General features: G+C 42.0%; 2 protein-coding genes across 2 annotated transcripts in view; one reads left to right on the top strand and one right to left on the bottom strand.

Annotated features, from left to right (window-relative positions):
* The window catches only part of BRWD1 (bromodomain and WD repeat domain containing 1), a 132,740-nt gene extending 116,647 nt beyond the window's left edge, over window positions 1–16,093 (bottom strand). Inside the window, exons 1-4 of the mRNA XM_036899281.2 lie at window positions 15,908–16,093; window positions 15,766–15,824; window positions 15,592–15,621; window positions 15,411–15,470 (exon numbers count right to left, since the gene is read on the bottom strand). Of these exons, the coding sequence (XP_036755176.2) occupies window positions 15,411–15,470; window positions 15,592–15,621; window positions 15,766–15,824; window positions 15,908–15,956 (198 nt within the window). The 5' untranslated portion in view covers window positions 15,957–16,093. The remainder of the gene's footprint in view (window positions 1–15,410; window positions 15,471–15,591; window positions 15,622–15,765; window positions 15,825–15,907) is intronic.
* The window catches only part of GET1 (guided entry of tail-anchored proteins factor 1), a 92,642-nt gene continuing 85,284 nt past the window's right edge, over window positions 15,822–23,179 (top strand). Inside the window, exon 1 of the mRNA XM_036899302.2 lies at window positions 15,822–15,846. The gene's annotated coding sequence lies outside the window, so the exon portion shown is untranslated. The remainder of the gene's footprint in view (window positions 15,847–23,179) is intronic.

Here is a 23,179-nt window from a genome sequence, read left to right on the forward strand (position 1 = left end):
CACAGGGAAGGCAGTATTAACACAGAAAAGACAAGCAGTGACTCTTTAGCATCGTACTGCGCTGATGGACAGTAACTGTAGTGGGGACTTGATAATGGGGGAGTCTAGTAACCTTAATGTTGCTCATGTAATTATACACTAATGATACCAAAAAAAAAAAGTCACTACAATATTACAGTGTCACAAGAACAGGAAAAGTCCACAGACAAGAGAGTCAGCAAGAATTTACAAAATGATAACGACTGCTTTTTCTGTGGAGAAAAGGAGAGGACTCAAACAGTACCTGCAAAATGACAATTTTGAAAAGGCCAGATCCATACCTCAAACCGACCATATGCCAAAATAAACCCTACAAAAGACATTAAGTGGAAATTATAAAGGGTAGAAAAAAATGCAGATGAATGGATACATAATTCTGCCTTTAATAATCTTGGTGTACTATAAGGACAACCCTAACGGCAAAATGAAGATTCACAGATATAGCAAAATTATAAAGTGTAAACCTCTGTAAAAACAAAACCTCCAAACAAAACTGAAAAGCAACTTGCAAACTGAGAAAGAAATTTAGAACATATGAAACTAAAGAATAACCAACACATTAAAGATGGTGGCGTAAGAGGTGAGACAGAAGCTTCCTCCTAAAACCGCATATAATACGAAAATATAATTAATACAACTAATCCTGAAAGAGCAACAGGAAAGAGGGCTGCGCCAAACTGCATACACCTGAAGAAAAGAATAAACCTCACAGAACAGGGTAACGTACCAAAGACATGGTCCGGCGGGACCCAAGCCCTTGTCCACCCCAGCTCAACGGCTGGAGGAAGAGAAACTGAGCAGGGAGAGATTGGAGGCCTGGGACTGCTGAATACCTAACTCTGGAGATCTTCTCTGGCAGCACAAACCTACATTTTATGGTGCTTTCATGGTACTCTTGGGATTAGGGGGTTGGAAAGCTAATACAGGCAGAATTCCTGGAGAGACTAAGATTCCAGCTGCTTGCAGAAAGCAGGGATCCATATCCGGCTGCTCTAGGACAAAAGAAAGACGGGCAGTCTAAGAGACTTCCTAACAGCAAGAGGGCTGCTAAAGGGGCAAGGACTGCACAGAGCTTACTGCTCAGGAGAAAGGACTGGTAGACAAAATTTTCCAGGTGCACTCTACCCAGCAGGTTCGGAACGTTCTCGATCTTCAGGTGCTCCAGCACCCTGGCTGGCTACACAGCTCGAGGGACCCCCTCCATGCAAGGACTCCCTACTGAGCCTTTCTCCCAGCCAGCCCACCTGGCTCTGAAACCAGGAAACTCTACCATGGCTTTAGGCCAGCCAGAGGGAAGCCATGTCTACAGCAACTACAAAGACAAAGCATAGCAGCTTATACCTGAGTGCTCAGCCCACTGGTTCAGGCAGTGGAGGCAGGCACAGCACCCAGGAAGCAGGAAAACAGCTCTTTCCTCCAGCCAGGTACGAATACTGCTCCCCTGCGACCCCCGACATTGCTTCAAGGGCTGAGCAGCTCCAGAGAGTAGGGCTTACGGGCACTAGAGAGCGCCATATACAAATATGAAACACCAAAGAAACCTGGTTCAAAGTAAAATTATGAATACAACACCTGAGAAAGATTCAAATGAAATGGACCTCATGAATCTTCCTGAAAGGGATTTCAAAATAAAAATCATTAACATGCTAATGGAGGTACAGAAACATATTCAAGAACTGAGGAATGAATTCCGGTCGGAGATCCAATCATTGGGTATTAAAAGCAGATTAGATACAGTGGAGTAGAAGATAAATGAAATAGAAATTAGAGAAGAGGAATACAAAGAAGCTGAGGCACAGAGAGAAAAAAGGATCTCCAAGAATGAAAGAATATTGAGAGAACTGTGTGACTAATTCAAACAGAACAATATTTGCATTAAAGGGGTACCAGAAGAAGAAGAGAGAGAAAAAGGGATAGAAAGAGTCTTTGAGTAGGTAATTGCTGAAAAATTCCCCGTTCAGAAGGAGGTAGTCTCTCAGGCCACGGAGATCCATAGATCTCCCAACACAAGGGACCCAAGGAAGACAACACCAAGACATATAGCAATTAAAATGTCAAAGATTAAGGATAAGGGCAGACTATTAAAAGCAGGCAGAAAGAGAATAAGATCACATACAAAGGAAAGCCCATCAGGCTATCATCAGACTTCTCAGGAGAAAACTTACAGGACAGAAGGGAGTGGGATGATGTATTTAATGCAATGAAGCAGAAGGGCCTCGAAACAAGATTCCTTTATCCAGCAAGATTATCATTTAAATTTGAAGGAGGGATTAAACAATTTCCAGATAAGCAAAAGCTGAGAGAATTTACTTCCCACAAGCCGTCTCTACAGTGTGTTTTGGAGGGACTGCTATAGATGGAAGTGTTCCTAAGGTTGAATAGCTGTCACCAGAGGTAATTAAACCACAGTAAAGAAACTAGAACAGTTAATTACTAAGCAAATGCGAAATTAAATCAATTATCCCCAAACTTAGTCAAGGGATAGACAAAGAGTACAGAATATGATACCTAATATACAATGAATGGAGGAGGAAGAAAAAGGAGGAGAAAAAAAGAACCTTTAGATTGTGTTTGTAATAGCATATTAAGTGAGTTAAGTTAGACTTTTAGATAGTAAGGAAGCTAACCTTGAACCTTTGGTAACCACGAATCTAAAGCCTGCAATGGTAATAAGTACATACCTATCCATAATCACCCTAAATGTAAATGGACTGAATGCACCAATCAAAAGACACAGAGTCACTGAATGGATAAAAAAACAAGACCTGTCTATATGCTGCCTACAAGAGACTCACTTGAAACCCAAAGACATACACAGACTAAAAGTGAAGGGATGGAAAAAGATATTTCATGCAACTAATAGGGAGAAAAAAGCAGGAGTTGCAGTACTTGTATCAGACAAAATAGATTTCAAAACAAAGAAAGGCACAAGAGACAAAGAAGGACATTACAGAATGATAAAGGGGTCAACCCAACAAGAAGATATAATCATTATAAATATTTATGCACCCAACACAGGAGCACCTACATATGTGAAACAAATACTAATAGAATTAAAAGGAGAAATAGAAAGCAATGCACTCATTCTAGGAGACTTCAACACTCCACTCACTCTGAAGGATAGATCAACCAGACAGAAAATAAATAAGGAGACAGAGGCACTGAAGAACACATTAGAACAGATGGACCTAACAGACATCTACAGAACTCTACACCCAAAAGCAGCAGGATACACACTCTTCTCAAGTGCACATGGAACATTTTCAAGCAGAGATCATATACTAGGCCACAAAAAGCCTCAGTAAATTCAAAAAGATTGAAATTGTACCTACAAGTTTCTCAGACCACAAAGGTATGAAACTAGAAATAAATTACACAAAGAAAATAAAAAATCCCACAAACACAGGGAGGCTTAATAACTCCATGCTCCTAAATAACCAATGGATCAGTGACCAAATAAAAACAGAGCTCAAGCAACATATGGAGACAAATGACAACAACAATTCAACACCACAAAAATCTGTGGGATGCAGCAAAGGACATGCTAAGAGGAAAGTATACTGCAATTCAGGCCTACCTCAGGAAAGAAGAACAATTCCATATAAACACTCCAAACTCACAAATAATGAAACTAGAAAAAGAAGAACAAATGAGGCCCAAAATCAGTCGAAGGAGGGACATAATAAAGATTAGAGCAGAAAAAAATAAAATTGAGAAGAATAAAACAATAGAATGAAGCAATGAAAGCAAGAGCTGGCTCTTTGAGGAAATAAACAAAATAGATAAACCCCCTAGCCAGACTTATCAAGAAAAAAAAGAGTCTACATACATAAACAGAATCAGAAATGAGAAAGGAAAAATCACAATGGACACAACAGAAATACAAAGAATTATTAGAGAATACTATGAAAAATTATATGCCAACAAACTGGATAACCTAGAAGAAATGGACAACTTTCTAGAAAAATATAACCTTCCAAGGCTGACCCAGGAAGAAACAGAAAATCTGAACAGACCAATTACCAGCAATGAAATTGAACTGGTAATCAAAAAATTACCTAAGAACAAAACTCCTGGACCAGATGGCTTCACCGCTGAATTTTATCAAACATTTAGTGAAGACCTAATACCCATCCTCCTTAGTTTTCCAAAGAGTAGAAAATGAGGGAATACTTCCAAACTCATTCTATGAGGCCAGCATCACTCTAATACCAAAACCAGGCAAAGACATCACAAAAAAATTAAATTACAGACCAGTATCCCTGTTGAACATAGATGCAAAAAATACTCAACAAAATATTAGCAAACCAAAATCAAAAATACATCAAAAAGATCATCCATCATGATCAAGTAGGATTGATTCCAGGGATGCAAGGATGGTACAACATTTGAAAATCCATCAACATCATCCACCACATCAACAAAAAGGACAAAAACCACATGATCATCTCCAAGGATGCTGAAAAAGCCTTTGACAAAATTCAACGTCCATTCATGATAAAAACTCTGAACAAAATGGGTATAGAGGGCAGGTACCTCAACATAATAAAGGCCATATATGATAAACCCACAGCCAACATTATACTTAACAGTGAGAAGCAGAAAGCTTTTCCTTTAAGATTGGAAACAAGACAAGGATGCCCACTCTCCCCACTTCTATTCAATATAGTACTGGAGGTCCTAGCCACGGCAATCAGACAACCCAAAGAAATAAAAGGAATCCAGATTGGCAAGGAAGAAGTTAAAATGTCCCTGTTTGCAAATGACATGATATTGTACATAAAAACCCTAAAGAATCCACTCCAAAACTAGTAGATCTAATATCTGAATTCAGCAAACTGCGGGATACAAAATTAATACACAGAAATCTGTGCATTCCTATACACTAATGATGAGCTAGCAGTAAGAGAAATCAGGAAAACAATTCCATTCACAGTTGCATCAAAAAGAATAAAATACCTAGAAATAAACCTAACCAAGGAAGTCAAAGACCTATACTCTGAAAACTACAAGACACTCATGAGAGAAATTAAAGAAGATATCAATAATGGAAATACATTCCGTGCTCATGGATAGGAAGAATTAATATTGTCAAAATGGCCATCCTGCCTAAAGCAATCTACAGATTCATGCAATTCCTATCAAAATACCAACTGCATTCTTCAGTGAACTAGAGCAAATCGTTCTAATATTCATATGGAACCACCAAAGACCCCGAATAGCCAAAACAATCCTGAGAAGGAAGAATAAAGCTCAGGGGATTACGCTCCCCAACGTCAAGCCTTACTACAAAGCCAGAGTAATCAAGACAATTTGGTACTGGCACAAGAAAACACCCACAGACCAGTGGAACAGTCTAGAGAGCCCTGATATAAACCAACCATATATGGTCAATATACAATAAAGAAGCCATGGATATACAATTGGCAAATGACAGCCTCTTCAACAAGTAGTGTTGGTAAAACTGGACAGCTACATGCAAGAGAATGAAACTGGATTATTGTTTAACCCCATACACAAAAGTAAACTAGAAATGGATCAAAGATCTGAATGTAAGTCATGAAACCATAAAACTCTTAGAAGACAACACAGAAAAATCTCCTGAATATAAGCATGAGCAACTTCTTCCTGAACGCATCTCCTCGAGCAAGGGAAACAAAAGCAAAAATGAACACCTGGGACTACATCAAATTAAAAAGTTTCTGTACAGCAAAGGATACCATCAACAGAACAAAAAGGCATCCTACAGTATGAGAGAATATATTTGTAAATGACATATCCGACAAGCGGTTAACATCCAAATTACATAAAGAACTCAGAAGACTCAACACCAAGAAAAACAAATAACCTGATTTAAATGGGCAGAGGACCTGAACAGACATTTTTCCAAGGAAGAAATACAGATGGCTGACAGACACATGAAGAGATGCTCCACATCACCATCATCAGAGAAATGCATATTAAAACCACAATAAGATATCACCTCACACCAGTTAGAATGGCCACTAACCAAAAGACAAGAAATAATGTGTTGGTGAGAATGTGGAGAAATGGGAACCGTCCTACACTGTTGGGGGCAACATAAATTGATGCAACCACTACGGAAAGCAGTATGGAGATTCCTCAAAAAAAATAACAGAAATACCATTCAACCCAGCAATTCCACTTTTAGGAAATTTACCCCAGGAAAACAAAACCCCTGATCCAAAAAGATATATACACCCCTATGTTTACTGCTGCATTATTTACAATAGCCAAGATATGGAAACAACCTCAGTGTCCCATCAATAGATGAATGGATAAAGAAGACGTGGTATATATACACAATGGAATATTATTCAGCCATAAAAAGAAAAGAAATCCTGATATTTGCAACATCATGGATGGATCTGGAGGGTATTACACTCAGTGAAATAAGCCAGGCAGAGAAAAACAAATACAGTACGATTTCACTTACTTGTGGAATCTAAATACAAAGCAAAACCAAATGAACAAACCAGCAGCAGACTCAGAGGTGCTGAGAAGAGACTGATGATTCCATGATTCTATGGAGAAAGGGTTGGTGGGGTGGGGGTAGGGGGATAAATGGGCATAAAAACTCTCAATCATAATGTAGGTTGGTCACGGGGATAGTTGTACATGGAGAATATAGCCAATGATTCTGCAACATCTTCCTATTTTGACAGTATCTGCATTCGTGGGGGTGAGGATTTAATAATACGGGTAACTACTGAACCACTGTGTTGTATACTTCAAGTAATATAAGACTGTATCAATAAAAAAGATACTACATTTGCAAAAATAACAGTATAGGTAATATCGTGCACTTACAAGGTACACTTCTAAGTAGTTTCAAGGTTTTTAACTAATTTAACTCACTACATTAATGATAATAGCTAACATTTACAGTGATTACTATCTGACAGACACTATTCAAAGATCTTGATACTTATTACACCTCCTGACACTTGCAATAACAAAGGCACAGGCAGTACATAACCCACCCAGAATCTAAGCTAATAAATGGCAGAGCTAAAAATACAAACCTAGGGTATCTAATTTGTAACTATCCATCATCACTGCATCACTGTAATCAGCTATATTGCACATTAATAAAAATGGCAAGTAATCAGAAAAATCAAAAAAGTATCATTAAGAATTTTAGAGGCCAAGTGTTGTCTGGAGGTTTTTAAGGCCAAATATACACAAACTGAGTAAAATCAACATGAATAATTTTTTTCTAAGCCTTGAGTCTCATATCCAAATCTCATTCAGCTAACCCATCACAAATACTAAAATGGAAGTCGCAGCCAAATTCTGAAGTACAACTGCATGCATAATTCATCATGCGCTGCTATAATTATCACATAATTCTAACACAAAAGTTGTGTTCAAAATGCCAATTTCCGTTTCTACATTAAAAAGCAAAGACAGTAAATAATCACTGAAAGATTGTATTTTGTAGGTTCCTACTGGAATGGATTAAAGAGCTTAAAAGAAGGAAGTATAGCTTCCATGTATCTCATGGCCATTTTACGCTAACCACTGCTCGACCTACAAATGAAAGGCACATCTTAGAGAGATTTCAAGATATCAAAGATAATACAAAAAAATCATTTGATAAACTACTGATGACTGGTTCTCAACAAGAAAATATACTAAGCATTATTAAACAACACTAATTCTTACAGTACTGCCAGCCTACTATGTGCCAAGAAGAATAATTAGGTGTGCCTACAGATAACTAGACAGTTACATGTCCCACATAATTTCAGTTAAAAGTAATCATTTACTTACTCCAACTATTAGAAGGAGATAATGAGAAAATATTGCTATCATCCTAACAATGAGAACAAGTTGGATTGTCTTAAAAATAATTTTATTTTCAAACAATATTGCCTCTCTCTCACTTACCAACTTTACATTTCCCTGTATGGGCCCAGAAGATGACTGGTTAGCCAAAGACGGGTAAGATTCCTCAAGGGAGGAACAACCTAAGACAGGCACAGTCACAGGGGGGCCATCAGGTGAGAAATTGGGGATCAACAGAGGTGAGGCTTAGAACCTCATCCCCCGTTTTGAGAGAAATCTTCTGCACCTGTGGATGTTTTGTTGCCCTTGTCTAGCTTGGATTAATACTTAGTCTATAGGCACACACCTGATCATCTACATTTGCTCTCTTACAGCACTAAACTATGTTTTCTACCTTTATCTTGCATCTACCTACCACTTCAGCATTTAATTAAAAAATAATAATAATAATAATAAGGGAGAAATGTGGGATTCACATATAAATCAAGTATAAAAATCAAATGAATATTCATATTTGACCTGATTGTTTATAGTTCATAATGCGTGATCAAAACCGAAAGTTTCTGTGATGACTGCCCTTGTACTGTTCACCATGTAAGAACTTATTCACTATGTAAGAATTTGTTCACCATGTAAGAACTTGTTCGTTATGCTTCAGAAGATTGGAGACTGACGAGAATTAGGCTTGGGGTGGATTAATGATTGTGCATTGAGCACTGAGTCCCCTATACAGAATTTTATTGTTGTTAACAACCATCTGATCAATAAATATGAGAGATGCCCTCTCAAAAAAAATAATAATAATTTTAAACCCATTACAGAGCTGAGGAAACAAATCTGTATTAATACATCCCAGAAACCAACATGCCTTCTGTTAACAGAAAAGACTAGCATAGATTTCACCCAAAGCAGTAGCAGAAAGAACTGACCACAGATGAGAGTAAGGAAAAACCGGCTTTACTTTTAAATCTAATCCACCTATGAGCTGGCATGTCTGCCTAGAATGCTGCGGTGCCTCAGTCAGAGTGCACCCCACATCTTTCCCAGGCTTTCATCAACTGCATAGGGCAAACACTGGACGCAGAGCAGCTGGGGGAGAACTCCTCCACTACAGGGGAACTGCAGTGGCCCTCCTAAGACTGGGACAGGGCAACAAGGGTGAAAGCCATGGCCACGCCTAAGAGCAAAGAAAACACTTCAGTAACCTGAAAAGTTGGCAGCTGGGCTACGAAGTAGAGCAAGATCTTACAAAGTATGGAAAGCTGGCAAGCAACTCAGCCATAAAGCATTGCCATCTCAGGAATCTCGCCAGTACCCAAATCCCAAATGCTGGGGAAGGGGGAGTCTTAATCCCAAACTCTGGGGAAGGGGGAGTCTTAATCCCATCCTCACACATCTGGAGCCAGGGATGAACTAAAAGCAACTAAAGGTGCAACAAAGCCCCGACAGAGCAAACCACACACAGAGAAAGCAGGCTGACTAAGCCCTGCACACTCACTGCTTGAGAGAAATAGAACACATCCTTTAGTGGGGCCAATTCTATTACTTCAGCCTCTATTCTTCTAAAACAAAAAGGCCCAGTGTACTTGAAGAAAGGATGAGATACACAACAAAGCAAACTGTGACCCATGGTAGAGGAGCAGTCAATTAAAAAAGACCCAGAATGGTCCAGATCCTAGCAGATGCACATTCGCTACCTCTCAAAAGATTTCTTCCCCCCCCCATTCTTCCCATTTGGAACTTTATACATTAGACTATTTGATATCCTACAAATTAAAGCAACTCAGAGAACCCCAGTGCAAAGAAATCTACCAAGGTGCATGCAATAGGCAGCTTGACATGGCCCCCAGTGGTCTCTACCTCCTGGCATTCACAGCACTATGAAGTTCCCTCCTCCTGAATAACTTCCTCCCAACTAACAGAATACAGTTAACATTGAGGAGATACCACCTCCATTATTAGGTTACAAAAAACTATGACTTCTGTCTTGCTAGAAGACTTTGTCTTGGCAGCTTTCATTTTGATAAAGCAAGCTGCCCACCTGGAGAGACCAATGTAGCAAGGAACTGAGGACAGCCAACAGCCAGCTCTGACATGAGACCCTCAGTCCAACAACCCCCTCCAAGTATTGAATCCAACCCAAAACCATGTGAGCTTGGAAGCAGGTATTTCCACAGTCAAGCCTTCAGTTGAAACCCCAGCACTGGCCAATACTTTTATTACAGCCTTGAGAGAGACTGAGGTAGAGGACTCAGCTCAGCTGTGACTCAACTCTGACCTACAGAAACTGAGATAATAATAAATCTGTTGTTTCAAGCCACTGAAGTTGTAGGGTAATTTGTTATGCAGGAATAGATAACTAGAAATCACAGTAAAACTGCTAAAAATCACTGACAAAATGATAATCCTTAAAAGCAGCCAGAAGGAAAAACATCTTGAAAGTAAAACTGCTTAAAATTTTTTCAGTTTACAACCTTTAAAAATAAAAATGAAGATGTTTTCAAACAAAATAAATTAGGAAGGAAACCCAAAATCACTGCTAACAAACCTTCACTAAAAGAAATACCAAAATAAGTTGTGCAGACTGAAGAAAAGTAATCACAGGTAAGACACATGGGCAGAAAGGAAGAAATTAAAAATACCAGAAAAGATATACAAGAGTGTTAAGCAAATGAATACAGACTTTAAACAGCAGCAGTAACATCTGGAAAAATCTTAACTTTTGTAACAATAAAACGTAATAGCCCAAAGAATAGGAAGGTGACAACTAAAAGGTTTGACCTCATTTATTTGGCAAGTGGTAAACAGTAATGCATATTGTAATCTCTGGGCAATTGCTAAAGGAATCAAAGAACATATAACTGAAAAGCAATAAAGAATAGAGTATTTGACTAATCCAAAAGAGATATGAGAAATAGAGATGGACATATAAAATAATTTCTATCATCCTTATTATACAAAGCAAGAAACAGAGATTAAATAGTCTCATGTTAGACCATCTAGTAAGTAGCACAAGAAAGTCAGGATTACAGCCCCAACACAGAAACACAAGCTTCTAAATTCTACACTATGTTGCTAGACTGTAACTTGTCATCACACTGCGAAGTGTTCCCAAGTTATCGATGCAATGCCAAGAGAATGGTAGATCTCTACAGTCAACTACAAAGAAAATGCAGCACCCATACAGAAAAGGAAAGAGAATAGCTGTACTCAGGATGAAGGGTCTTTAGGATCCCACAATGCAAATAGTAGTGAGATTAGTTGCAATACAGCTGGAGAATATAAAGGTGTTTTCATGATACGAGTAAGTAGCCTTCCAATAAAAAAAAGCTTCAACTAGACTCAAGGGGAGTCTATGCAGCAGTGCACCCAAGATCCAAGTCTTGGCTTATGATCTTCCATCATAACCTGATTCCTTAAACTAGTAAGGAGCTCAAGACAGTAAAACTGCTCTCGTCGATGATTTGGGAGGTTAATTCATAACCAAGAAAGGCTGACGAGTAAAGAAAACAGTATTGATACATTTGTGCAAGTTATAGTTATTCTGATATAGTAACAAGTTTTAACTTTTAATATTTGAAAGAATAAAAAAATTACTACAAATTTAAAATACTGTATTTACAAGTTAAATTCTTAGAAAGTTATGCTTAAATTTGTCTAAGTTTGCCATCTTGAGGTTACTGAAATAATCATTATTTGTTAAATATAGTGTACCCAGGGAAATTTAATTAAGGATATTAAGTGGTAAATATTTTAAGATAAAACTTATTACAAATTAAAGATTAATCAAAAATAAAAATATGTTTCAGTAAGTATTATATATAATTGAACTCTAAGGTGTAAGAAAAATGACTACAGCTGACCCTTGAACAACAAAAGGTTTGACTGCATGGGTCCACTTACATGGGGATGCTTCTCAATCACACTGGAAAATTTTCTGGAGACTTGCAAATTTGAAAAACATCTCTATTTTAAGAGAAAAGCATATAATACACATACACAAAATACATGTTCATCAGCTGTTTGTTATTGGTAAGGCTTCTGGTCAACAGGAGGCAGTCAAGTATTTTTTTTGGGGGGGGGTCCAAGTTACATGAGGACTCAACGGCACCCATAACTCCCGCACTGTGCAAGGGTCAACTGTATTTAACAACTCTTAAGTAAACACTGATTTCAATACAAATAACTTCTAAATCTTTTCCTTACACAAAATGCCTACTCAAATATATTTTTTAGAAGGTCAATGAACAACAAACCCCCTAATAATAGACAAGGATCTTCACTAAAAGAATTATTTTCCTTGAAACCAGCATACAAAAATGTAGTTATTCAATTATTAAGTATATGAAGTACCTTCCTTTTTAAATACAACCCTCCTTTGCAAGCCTAGTCCTTTCCAAATCCCATGCCTACAGTTCTATTTACTACTTTTTTATTTACTACTTGTATCATGAAAATTCCCACTAAATTTTATGAATTCACAGGCCCAATTGCTAATACAAGGTTAGATACTGAAAGATAACTAATCTAATTCTTCTAAGTAGTATCAAAAATACTCGTTTTCAGGGCACAGGTTGGAGTAACAGCATGGTCACAAGTCTAAGAACTGCAGCTTTATAGACAGTAACACTGGAATCACCAGAAAGGCTTTTTCAGAACAGTTCTGCCACAAAACAGCAGCAGTCTCAGACTCCAAGGGACTAGCAGTTACCAAAGGGGAGGTGTGGGGGAGAGCGGGTGGGGAGGGAGGGAGAAGGGGATTGAGGGGTACTATGATTGGCACACATGGTGTGGGGGGGGATCATGAGGAAGACAGTATAGCACAGAGAAGGCAAATAGTGACTCTGGCTGGCATCTTACTACACTGATGACAGTGACTGCAATGGGGTGTGGGGGGGGACTCGGTAATATGGATGAATGTAGTAACCACATTGTTTTTCTTGTGAAACCTTCATAAGAGTGTTTAACAGTAATACCTTAATTTTTTAAAAAAGTACAGCAGAAGAGTGGAAGAACAGTGAAGTTTTGGGCACAAGACAAAGTTCCAGATCCCCGTATTTTAACCTGACTAAAAAGAGGAAAACAAACTGGAGTTCATGATAAGATCATCCTCAGCATCTTAATATTTGGTAAAATATTATAACAGTATAATTTATTCATTCTGTTAATATTAAAAACCTACTGCATTAAAAATATATATATAGTTTTGCCAGTCCCAGCACAAAGATTTTGATGTAAGTGGTCTGGATCATGGCCTGGGTATCCAGATTAATAAAGCTCCCCAGATGGTTCTGAGCCAAAAATGAGAACTATTGAGAAGAAGCCATCAAGTTAAACAATAGGAAACAAACACCACTTAGGGAATCAATCACACACAACTAGAATGTGAGATTCCACAAGCTAAATGACTGCCTCTTCTGTAAATCAATGGTACAGAAAAAAAAAAAACATGCAAAATAAAAAAAGAGACTGGAGATCATTTCAGTATAATGCATGGACCCTATCCGATGCCATCCAAGGAATAAGAGGGAATTCTTGAAATGGACCAGTTATGTATTTTATCTATAAAAGTATCTAGGAACTATGGATTATTTTATAAACATGATACTGGCACTGTAGTGATTTTAGAAATGGTCTGCAGAATTTAGTGACAAAGTGTAATGCCTGGGATTTACTTTAAAATACTTCAGCATGTTAACCAACTAAATGGAAGAATGTCTAGATTTTGCTTAAAAAACAACACAGCCTGAGGAAGGGAGGTAACAGATGCAACATTCTTCTGATAACCACTGAGGCTAGTACAGAGTACTCTATTTTTCTATGTTGGAAGATTTCCACTGATTGTTTAAAAAAATTAAATATATACCTCAAATGAAACCAAATATAGCCAACCGGTCATGAGTTTATGGTATGTAGAGGTTCATTACATTCTTATTTGTCTATACTTAAAATACTTAATAAAATATTTTTTTAAGGACTTTGGACAACTAGAAGCCACTCCTATACCCTTGACAAAAGAATTCTCCTCCATACAGGAAGCTCATCCTCTTACCACAGTGCTGGGAGAGTGAGAGGAAGGAGAGGATATCCACCAGACCCAACCAGCCAGGCAATGAGTGATGATATCTATCAGGAATATTCCACAGATTTGGAAGAATTTTAAGCAGAACTTTAAGTAGGGTTTTAAACAATTCTAACAGCAAAAGCCAAAAAAAAACTATTTAAAAAGTAACTTTTCCAGTAGTTACAGCAGTACACTTGTTTCAAAATTTAAGCAACTTTCTCTTAAGCAGTACGACTGCACTGTCTGTAATACTTCTGTTTCATTGATAACAGTATTTTCTCTTATCAACTGAAGTAAAATAGTGCAGTCCTTTAAACATTTCCTTGACTTCAATCTCCAAATATCAAAGTGCCTGCAAACAAAAACGCTGCCATGGCGCAGAATTTTTAGAACTCACTTTCTTGAAAACATTCACTTTGAATATTTGCTTCAAAAAACTCTTAAGGCAGCAAACATTGGAACTGACAATTGAAGTACAACCCTTTGATATTTTCACATGACTTTAACTGTTAATGCTTAACTGTTCACCTACAGAAGATCCCCTTATTTTGTTTTGTGTAACTCAAGGAAGGTGACCATTTTCTACAGAGTTGTTTAGTAGAACTGTAGTAAAAGATCATCCAGAACTCTTTTTTCCTCCAGTTGTTTTGTTCATACAAGATGCTGAACATGGCCTGACTAGTTAAAGACATCTTTTTTCTTAATACGCAAAGTGGCAAAAACATTTTACTGAAAAATGTTTTATTTCACTTAGGACAAACGAGTGGACAAAACCAAAGTATACACTGACAGAGCAACGGAAGAAGTTCACAAAGTGCAGTACAAAGAGAACTGTAATCTACCCTGATGGCGCTCCAGAGAAGCTGCACAGCTGGAGGCTATAACTACGCACAGCAAGATCAATATAAAAATTCATCAAAAGAAGACAGTTTTATTCACTAAGAGTTGTACAGGTTGGAGAGTAAAAGCACCACAGGAGTGGCACAGTCTCAGAGCAGCAATATTTCCATTAAGCTGCTGAGGGAAAAGGGAAAAAAATGCTAAAGAGAAACATTTCTTCACCTTTCAGAAACCAATGATTCTATTCCTAGGGAACAAGTGGTTGGAAGACCTGGGCAGGCAAGAGGAGGAAAACCAATCAGAGGTCCACTTACAAGTCGGGTTGGGACGCCAGCTGGTTGAGAGCAGCACGCTGAGTGGCTGGCGCTACCCACCCACAGCCACCCCCCACCACCACCTCTCACCACAGGCGGCCGCACCTGGCGACCCAGCCCGCCGCAAACCGCGACGCAGGTTCCCCCCACCCAGTCCCGCCGCCCCCAGCGCCGTTTCCTACCAAAACAAACCCAGCCTCCCTAAAACAAAACAAAACCTACTGGGGGAGCCCCGCCGTCCCGGGGACTCCCCCGAGCGCGGCTGAGTCACTTCGCCCACGAGCGGGAGCCCCGATGGGGGCGGGTGCTCAGAAACACCGGACTGGGGACAAGAGTCTCACCAATTCCTCGTAGCTCCTGTTGTGCTCGTTGCCCTCCCAGTCCAGCCTCTTCGGCAGCAGCTGCAAAGACACGAGACGCACACGAGTGACCACCAAGCGGGGCCGAGCGGGAGCCGGGGGCGGTGGGGCGGGGGCCGGGCGAGGGCGCGGTGGGACGCGGCGAGCGCCGCGGAGCACAGACCTGGTACTGCTCCAGCTCCTGCACCAGCACCTGCAGCCGACGAGACGCGCAGTTAGGGGGCGGGGGCCGCACCGTAGTCCCTCCCGCGCCCTCCGCCCGCGCCCCCCGGCGGCGGCGGCGGCGGCAGGTCGCGAGCCCGGCCGCTGCGCCGCCGCCCGCGGGGCCCGCACTCACCTGGGCGGCTCTCCGACACGGGCCGGCCGAGAGGTACCGGGCGATGAGGAAGTACAGCTCTGCGGGAAGACGTGGAGACAGGTCAGAACGGGCGCGGCGAGGAGGGGCGTCGGGCCGGGGGAGCCCGGGCGGCTCGTCTTACCCGACTCGATGAGAGGCACCGGGCGTCGGGCGGGCGAGGGCTCCGCCATGGCCGGGCGCGGGCGGGAGAGGACGAACGAAGCGTGTAGGCCGCGCCGAGGCCTGACCGGGCCGGCGTCCCTCTATCTCTGACGCGCCGCCGCTGCCGATGCCGCCATGCCGTGCGCTCCGCCACGCTGACGCCTCCGCGAAGTAGTCCCGCCGCGGGAGGAAAAGTAGTCCCTCGGCGGGGTAAGCCCAGAGGCCTGGCGCCTGACGGTCGGGCGCCACCCCGAAGAGTGAGCCTCGCGTTCCTCCCCTCGGCCTCAGGGCGCGGGGAGGGGAAACAGAGGGTGGGCAAAGGCGCGACCTGGGAAGCGCCGAGTGGGGGAGGGGAGCGCGCGTTGCCGGGATCCCTGCGCGTTGTGAGACGGCGACCGGCCATTGTGGGGCGGCTGCGCGGCGGCCGGCACGCTCGGGCGGGGGCCGGCCCGGGGCGGCGGTTGGGTGGGGGCGGGTCGTCCGCCCCGGTCGGAACCGAGCCCCTCGGTGGGACCGCGGGGGCCTGGGATGCAGCGGGGTGGGTCAGGTCGCCTGCCTCGAGCTCTCGGAAAGGGACGTTTCACGGACTGTCATTGGGGCCAGTGTGCTTCCCCCCCAAGAGAGAGAGCGCTCTCTTCGAGGACGCGAACCCCGAAAAACTGGGAGCCGGGCCACCTGCAAGGAAGAGAACGTGGGCCTGCGAAGCTTCCCCGGGAGGGGCGGTGGAATGCGGGGAAGCCACAGGTTGGGAGCCGGGCGCAGCAAACGTTTACTGAGGGTCTACGGTGCCGCTCACAGTGCGCCAAAGACGGAATAAATAAGACCGAGTCGCAGTCCTGGGTGAACCCCGCAGTCCAATAGAGAGAGAAAGGGTTCAAGAAATGCAGTACATCGCAGAGGATGTAACTCCCGCTAGTCATGGGGAGCAGCTGGCAATGATCTACCCGAATAGGAAGAGGGGTAACAGGAAACTGGTAGTGCTGGTAGGCCTGTTCCAAGAAAGAGAAGCAGGAACCTTGGGGCACACTTGAGGGGAACCGTGTCTAGTTGGGATTATCTTGACCGACAAGTGGTAGGACTTGAGGTTGGAGCAGTGAACGTGGGCCACGAAGATTTCCTTACTTTGCCACACTAGGCTTCTGAGCTGACAGGCTTCATTCGTACGCAGCTTATCTAGTGCGTCCTATTCTGAGCCCTGAGTACAGCAGTGAGCAAAACAAACCTCCCTACCCTCGTGGAGTGTACATTGTCATTTTGAATCCTACTCAGTGGAATAACTCCCGTGGCATAGAGAGGTTAGATGTGATTCAGATCAGAATCCGATGGGACTGACCCTGGGCCTTGTCCAGCTATTAGATGTGTGACTTTGAATAAATCATTTAAACTCAGCCTCAGTTTTCCTCACCTGTTAAGTGTAAATATTTGTGCCTACTTTGTAGGATTGTGCGGATTTAATGGGTTAATATATTCCTAGTACCTGGTATACCAAGTACCATATACATGCTAGCTTCTATGATTATTTACACCAAATAACAGAAGTTCTTACATATGTAAGCAAACAATCCAGGCGTTTGGGCAAGTGCATCAATAATCTGTTCTTAACGTCTGTTAAGTTAGCAAACATTATCAAACAAGGGACATAAAATGATGACAGAATAAACCGCAGCTTGCCATGGAAGACTTTAGTATCCCTTAGGAGAAACAGATGCAAGCACATTAAGACAAGATTTAAGGCAGAAGTAGAAGGGAAGGGGAGGCATTAGGTTGGAGTCAAGTTAAAATTGGAAGCAGCTGAAGGGTTCTAAGCCAGCAAGGATCCATTTTCATTTTAGGACAGATTTGAGAAGGATAAGACCAGGAGACAGGAAAACCTGAAATGGGAAATGAAATGAAGATACATTTGTACAATGGTTATAAGGACAGAGAGAGAGATGGGTTCAGAAAGACATAGGTTAAATCAAGGTGAGGGTGAAGTGGAATGGGAAGGAAAAGCCAGAAAAAATCTCAAGCTTGGGGCTTAGTAGGTCAAGGCTGTGCTGCCAACTGAGAGAGGGTGTACAGGGTATAGCTAAATTGTTAAGATGGATAACTACTTGGAACAACTTGATTATTTGAAGTTACAGCACATATATTCCTGTGGAGCAGTATGATCTCTTGCTACAAGTTTCCCAAAATTACCCAAGGATGAAAATTTAAAAAGGGGGAGAACTCAAACCTTCAAACACAAGGAGTTGCATATTTCATTTTAGAACAATATCATCAAAGTAAAAGATAGACCCCAAAATATGTTAAAATAATTTATACCCCAAGCATTGGTCATGGTCCCTAACTACAGATCATGTGTGGGCAGCATAGTAACCATCACAAGAGATCAGAAATGATGACGGGAGACCTGGCAGTTAGGTCCTTTATAACTCAAAAGAGCCCTGATAGTAGCTTAACAACTTCCTCTGACCCCTGTGACAAATTCTCTTCCTGGGTTTGAAATAAAGACTCAGATTTCTGACAAGAAACAGAGTATCTTCCCCATTCAACTCTCAAATAGCAGAGACCCAGATGTGATTCCCACTTAGGCGATTGAGGAGGAGGAAAAGGGAATATACTTCCCATCAGCAACTCTATGGTGCCCTGCCAGAAGTGGTCTCAAAAGGTGAGAACCATGTATGTGTCCCTCACACAATTGACCCCAAGCCCTTCCAAATGCACACACTAAGGTTTGTTTTTGGGTAGATGGAAATAACTTAGAAATTTCACAACAGGAAAGCTACACAGAGCTAAAATATCAAAAAGTTGGTGAGCAAGAGTTGGAAGACCTTGCTGGTGACTTCTATAATATTGTCACCCATCTCTACTATAAGGGAAGGACAGTGTTTTAGTCCTTAGCAAACAACCCCTTTGCTTGATAAACATCACTGAGCTTCACAACAGCTCTTAGTCAGTTGCTATTAATATGCTCATTTCACAGCTGAGAAAGCTGAGGCCCAGAGGGAAGGACCCAAGGGCATGCAGCCAGGCTCAAAGCCTGTGGGACAAACCACTTCAGACTAAACACCAGCCATGCATAATTCTTCTTCCCTTTGCCTCATTTCACATGGAAGAAATCGGGGCCTGAAAACTAGGGGATTTACGTAGATCCCACAGGTAGTCATGAGAGAGCTGAGATTTGAAAATGCATAAATACATTCATGGTCTCATCTCAGGCAACTGAGCTATAATCTGTTATTTTCAGATGAAGACACAGGCATAGAACTCGCCTAAGGATGAAAAGATATTTAAAAAATTTTTTTTTCAGTATGGCCTTCCAAGTCACCACTTAGGACTGACACCAAACCATTAAGTATGAAAAAAAAACTATCAGGAAAATGGTAAGCAAAGCTGTCTTTTTCCAACAATTCATATAGGAGAGTGGTCCAAAATGAAGAATAAAGAGAAGATTAGGGTCAATTTTGAAAGAGTAAAAACTGATAAATCTGTGAGCAGTGGAGATATGCAAAGAAATTATACACATAATTCAAATTCTAATAACATGTTAATGTAGATGTACATTAGCTGAATTTCGTTTCTCTGGCAGTCGCTGTTGATGCTTACATGACTGCAGCATCGTTCAAAGTTTACCTTCTGGCCAGAGGGTTTCAGCCCTAGGCAAGTTCACTCTGGATTTGATGAGGCTAGTAACAGCAATGGAGCAGTTGGGGGGTAAAAGGGTTCACACCAAGCTTTATTCTCACAGGGCAGTTCAAGTGCTAGAACTACACACGTGCAGCGGTAAATGCTCGCTCCTGGGCTTGCCTAAGATAAATCCCCTAGAAGTAGAAGAGTTAACATCTTGATAGGTTTCCAGAGGACTTTGAAAGAAAAAATGAATGAAGGTGTATGATTTTTTGATAAGCCCTCTGGCTCTGGTAGTCCTCGCCTAACTCCTGAGGCCCCTCCTCCACCTCCTGGCAGTGTCCTCCTTCCCTCAAGTCTAACTCAACCAGCTGTCTGGTCAAGCTGCTTGTCCCTGCCTCCCTCAGCAAATTGTTTCCACGTGTATCTCTTCCGTCTCCAGCCACTGCCTCTCCCTTGTCATTGGCCTCTGTCCCTGTGTGTTCCCACATTGCCAACGTTGGCTGTGTCTGTCTCCAAGTCTCGGCATTGTAGAAAAAACAGTGTGGTTGGACAAGACTGGGAATGTGGAAGCTGGAATCACAATACATCTGAACACCACTCACTAGTTGAGCAACCTCCCTGTGGCTTAGTGTTTGTTTTGGTTTGTGTGTGTGTATGTGTGTGTGTGTTTTTAAGATATCATTGATATACACTCTTATGAAGGTTTCACAACAAAAAAACAATGTGGTCATTACATTCACCCTTATTATCAAGACCCCCACATACTAGTAAGTCCGGGGAGAGGAAATCCTGGGTCAAAATACCTCTAAAAACTGAAATCAGTCAAAGGGAGAAATAAAGTTTAAAATCCGTTTATTGTTTACAAACCGCAGTCTGGGGCTGTTTCTTTCCTGCTCCTTCAGAAGCAAAGCCATCCCTCTCCTCCCCTCTCTGATATAGATAAGCCCTCTTTGCCCAGGTAATTACCCATTGATTTAGAGATGAACTTCTCTCCACCACTGAGGAATGATGCAAATGCACTAAAGCCATACTTCTTTCCACCTCTGAATACCTATTAATATGCACATATATTAAAGCCAGGCGTGATATTCTGGGAATATTACAATTTTACCCACATATCCCATTGCAGTCACTGTCCATCAGTGTAGTAAGATGCCACAGAATCCCTGTTTGTCTTTTCTGAGCTATGCTGTCTTTCCTGTGATCCCACACATACCATGTGCACCCATCATGATACCCCACAATCCCCTTCTCCCTCCCTCCCCACCAGCCCTTGCCCACCACTCCCCTTTGGTAACCACTAGTCCCTTCTTGGAATCTGTGAGTCGGCTCCTATTTTGTTTCTTCCCTTTTGCTTCCTTGTTATACTCCACAAATGAGTGAAATCATTTGGTACTTGTCTTTCTCCACCTGGCTTATTTCACTGAGCATAATACCCTCTAGCTCCATCCATATTGTTGCAAATGGTAGGATTTGTTTTCTTCTTATGGCTGAATAGTATTCCATTGTGTATATGTACCACCTCCTCTTTATCCATTCATCCACTGATGGACACTTAGGTTGCTTTCATATCTTGGCTATTGTAAATAGTGCTGCAATAAACATAGGGGTGCATATGTCTTTTTGAATCTGAGAACTTGTATTCTTTGGGTAAAAATTCCTAGGAGTGGAATTCCCGTGTCAAATGGTATTTCTATTTTTAGTTGTTTGAGGAACCTCCATATTCCACAATGGTTGAACTAGTTTACATTCCCACCAGCAGTGTAGGTGTTTTGTTTTTTTATCATCTTTAAATGGGGAAAACAACTAATATTTACATTTACTGAATGTTCCTATATCCTGGACACTGCTAAACACTGGACTTTTGCACGTAGAATTGAACACTTATAAGATAGCTAGAATATTTGAGTTGCTTTTTGAGCATTTCCGGAGAGAATGCCCGTAAGGTCCTCTGAGCAATGCCTAGCTCTTACGTGATGCCCTTACATAAAAAACTGTTTTGCTCTCCATCCCTCAAGCACCAAAGATCTCCTTTACTCCCCACACAGTTAATTCTATCACTACTTTTAAACTTCCTGTAGTACAACTTAACATCATCTCTATTCAAGCCTTTCTCATTCTCCATCACCTCCACCCAAACTCCTGGCTTTTGTCTTTAAAGCTTCTCGGGGTGCTCTTGCCTCTACTCCCCTCACACTGGCTAACATCTGGGGAAAGCCAACTGAGCTGTGGCAGGACCTCCCCACCTTCTGGCTCCATCCAGCAGGAGGTCCCAGCCGGAGGTGGAAGGCTGGGAGGAGAGGAAGGGTGGGTTCTGTTTTCCCAGCCTCCTTCCTGCCTGGCCCTGGGTTGGTGGTGGCTGCTGTTCCTCCACGGAAGAAGGCCACGGATCACAAGGGACAGCCCTCTCCCTGCAGCGATGCCCTCTGGGTTTGAATGCTGCTGCCTCCTCTGCCCTTCTGCACTTGGGCTTCTCCTCCCAGTCAGGTGGGAGCCGCTGGAGGGAGCTCAGGCTGCCCCACCACCCCTCCCTGATTTAACTCTGCCCACACCCTTGTAAACAAACATCCATGAACTCTCCTCACTTACCCCCGTGCATTATGCCTTCGCTTTTCTTCCAGAACGCTGACACGCACTGAAACTTTCCACAATGACAGCCACACTCTAACTGCTCCACTGTGGCTGTGTTGAACATCCTTTCTCTGATTTCTCTCCCCATGACATTGCTATTTTTCCTTTCCTCTAGCCTGAAAGGATCCACCTAGATCTCTAAACTCCTTTCACAAAACTTTTCCTAAGTCATTTTGGTCCATGTCAATCTTTTAGAAATCTTAGCATCATCTCTGTCTTAACCACACATGCCCTCTGTCAGTAAGCCCTGATGAGCCCACCTTCAAAATGAATCTACAGTCTAAGCACTCCTGACCTGGGTGAGTACATCCACCTCCTAAATGCTTTTCTGTTTTTATCTTCATCCTATTACTGCCTATTTTCAATAGGCAGCTGGAGGGGTCCCATTAAAACCAAGTCAGATCTGTCCTCTCTCAAAACCCCTCCTATGGCTTCCTTCTGACCTAGGGGAGAAGCCCAAGTCCCCCTGGCCTCCAGGATCTGACCTCTGCAGCTCTTCCCCGACCTCTCGCCCCACCCTTCTTCCCTCCTCACACTGGGCTGCAGCCACACTGGCTGCCTTGATGGTCCCAAGACAAGCCAGGCACATCAGTGCCTCAGGGCCTTTGTACTTGCTGTTCCTTCTGCCAGGAAAGCTTTTCCCTAGAAAATTGCATGGATCAGTCCCTCACCTCCTTCAAGTCATGGCTTAAATATTACATTTTAAGTGAAACCATCCCTGACTACTACCCTAAATAAAAGTAAAACTCACCCTCACCCTGCAGCCCATTTCCCTTTTCTCCTTCCCGCTTCCTTTTTCTCCATAGCACTTTGACCTCCTAACCTGCTGTGAAATGTGCTTGTCATTTTTTTTATTGCCTGTCTCCTCCCTCTGGAGGAAGGCAGGCAGAGATTTGTGTTGTTTTGCTCTCTGATTTATCTCTAGAGTTACAGACATATGGAGACAGACACACAGACATAACTTATCTCTAGAGAAACCTGACATATGGTAGACACACAATAAATACTT

The sequence above is a fragment of the Manis pentadactyla genome, chromosome 1, assembly GCF_030020395.1.
Source record: "Manis pentadactyla isolate mManPen7 chromosome 1, mManPen7.hap1, whole genome shotgun sequence".
Lineage (NCBI taxonomy): Eukaryota > Metazoa > Chordata > Mammalia > Pholidota > Manidae > Manis > Manis pentadactyla.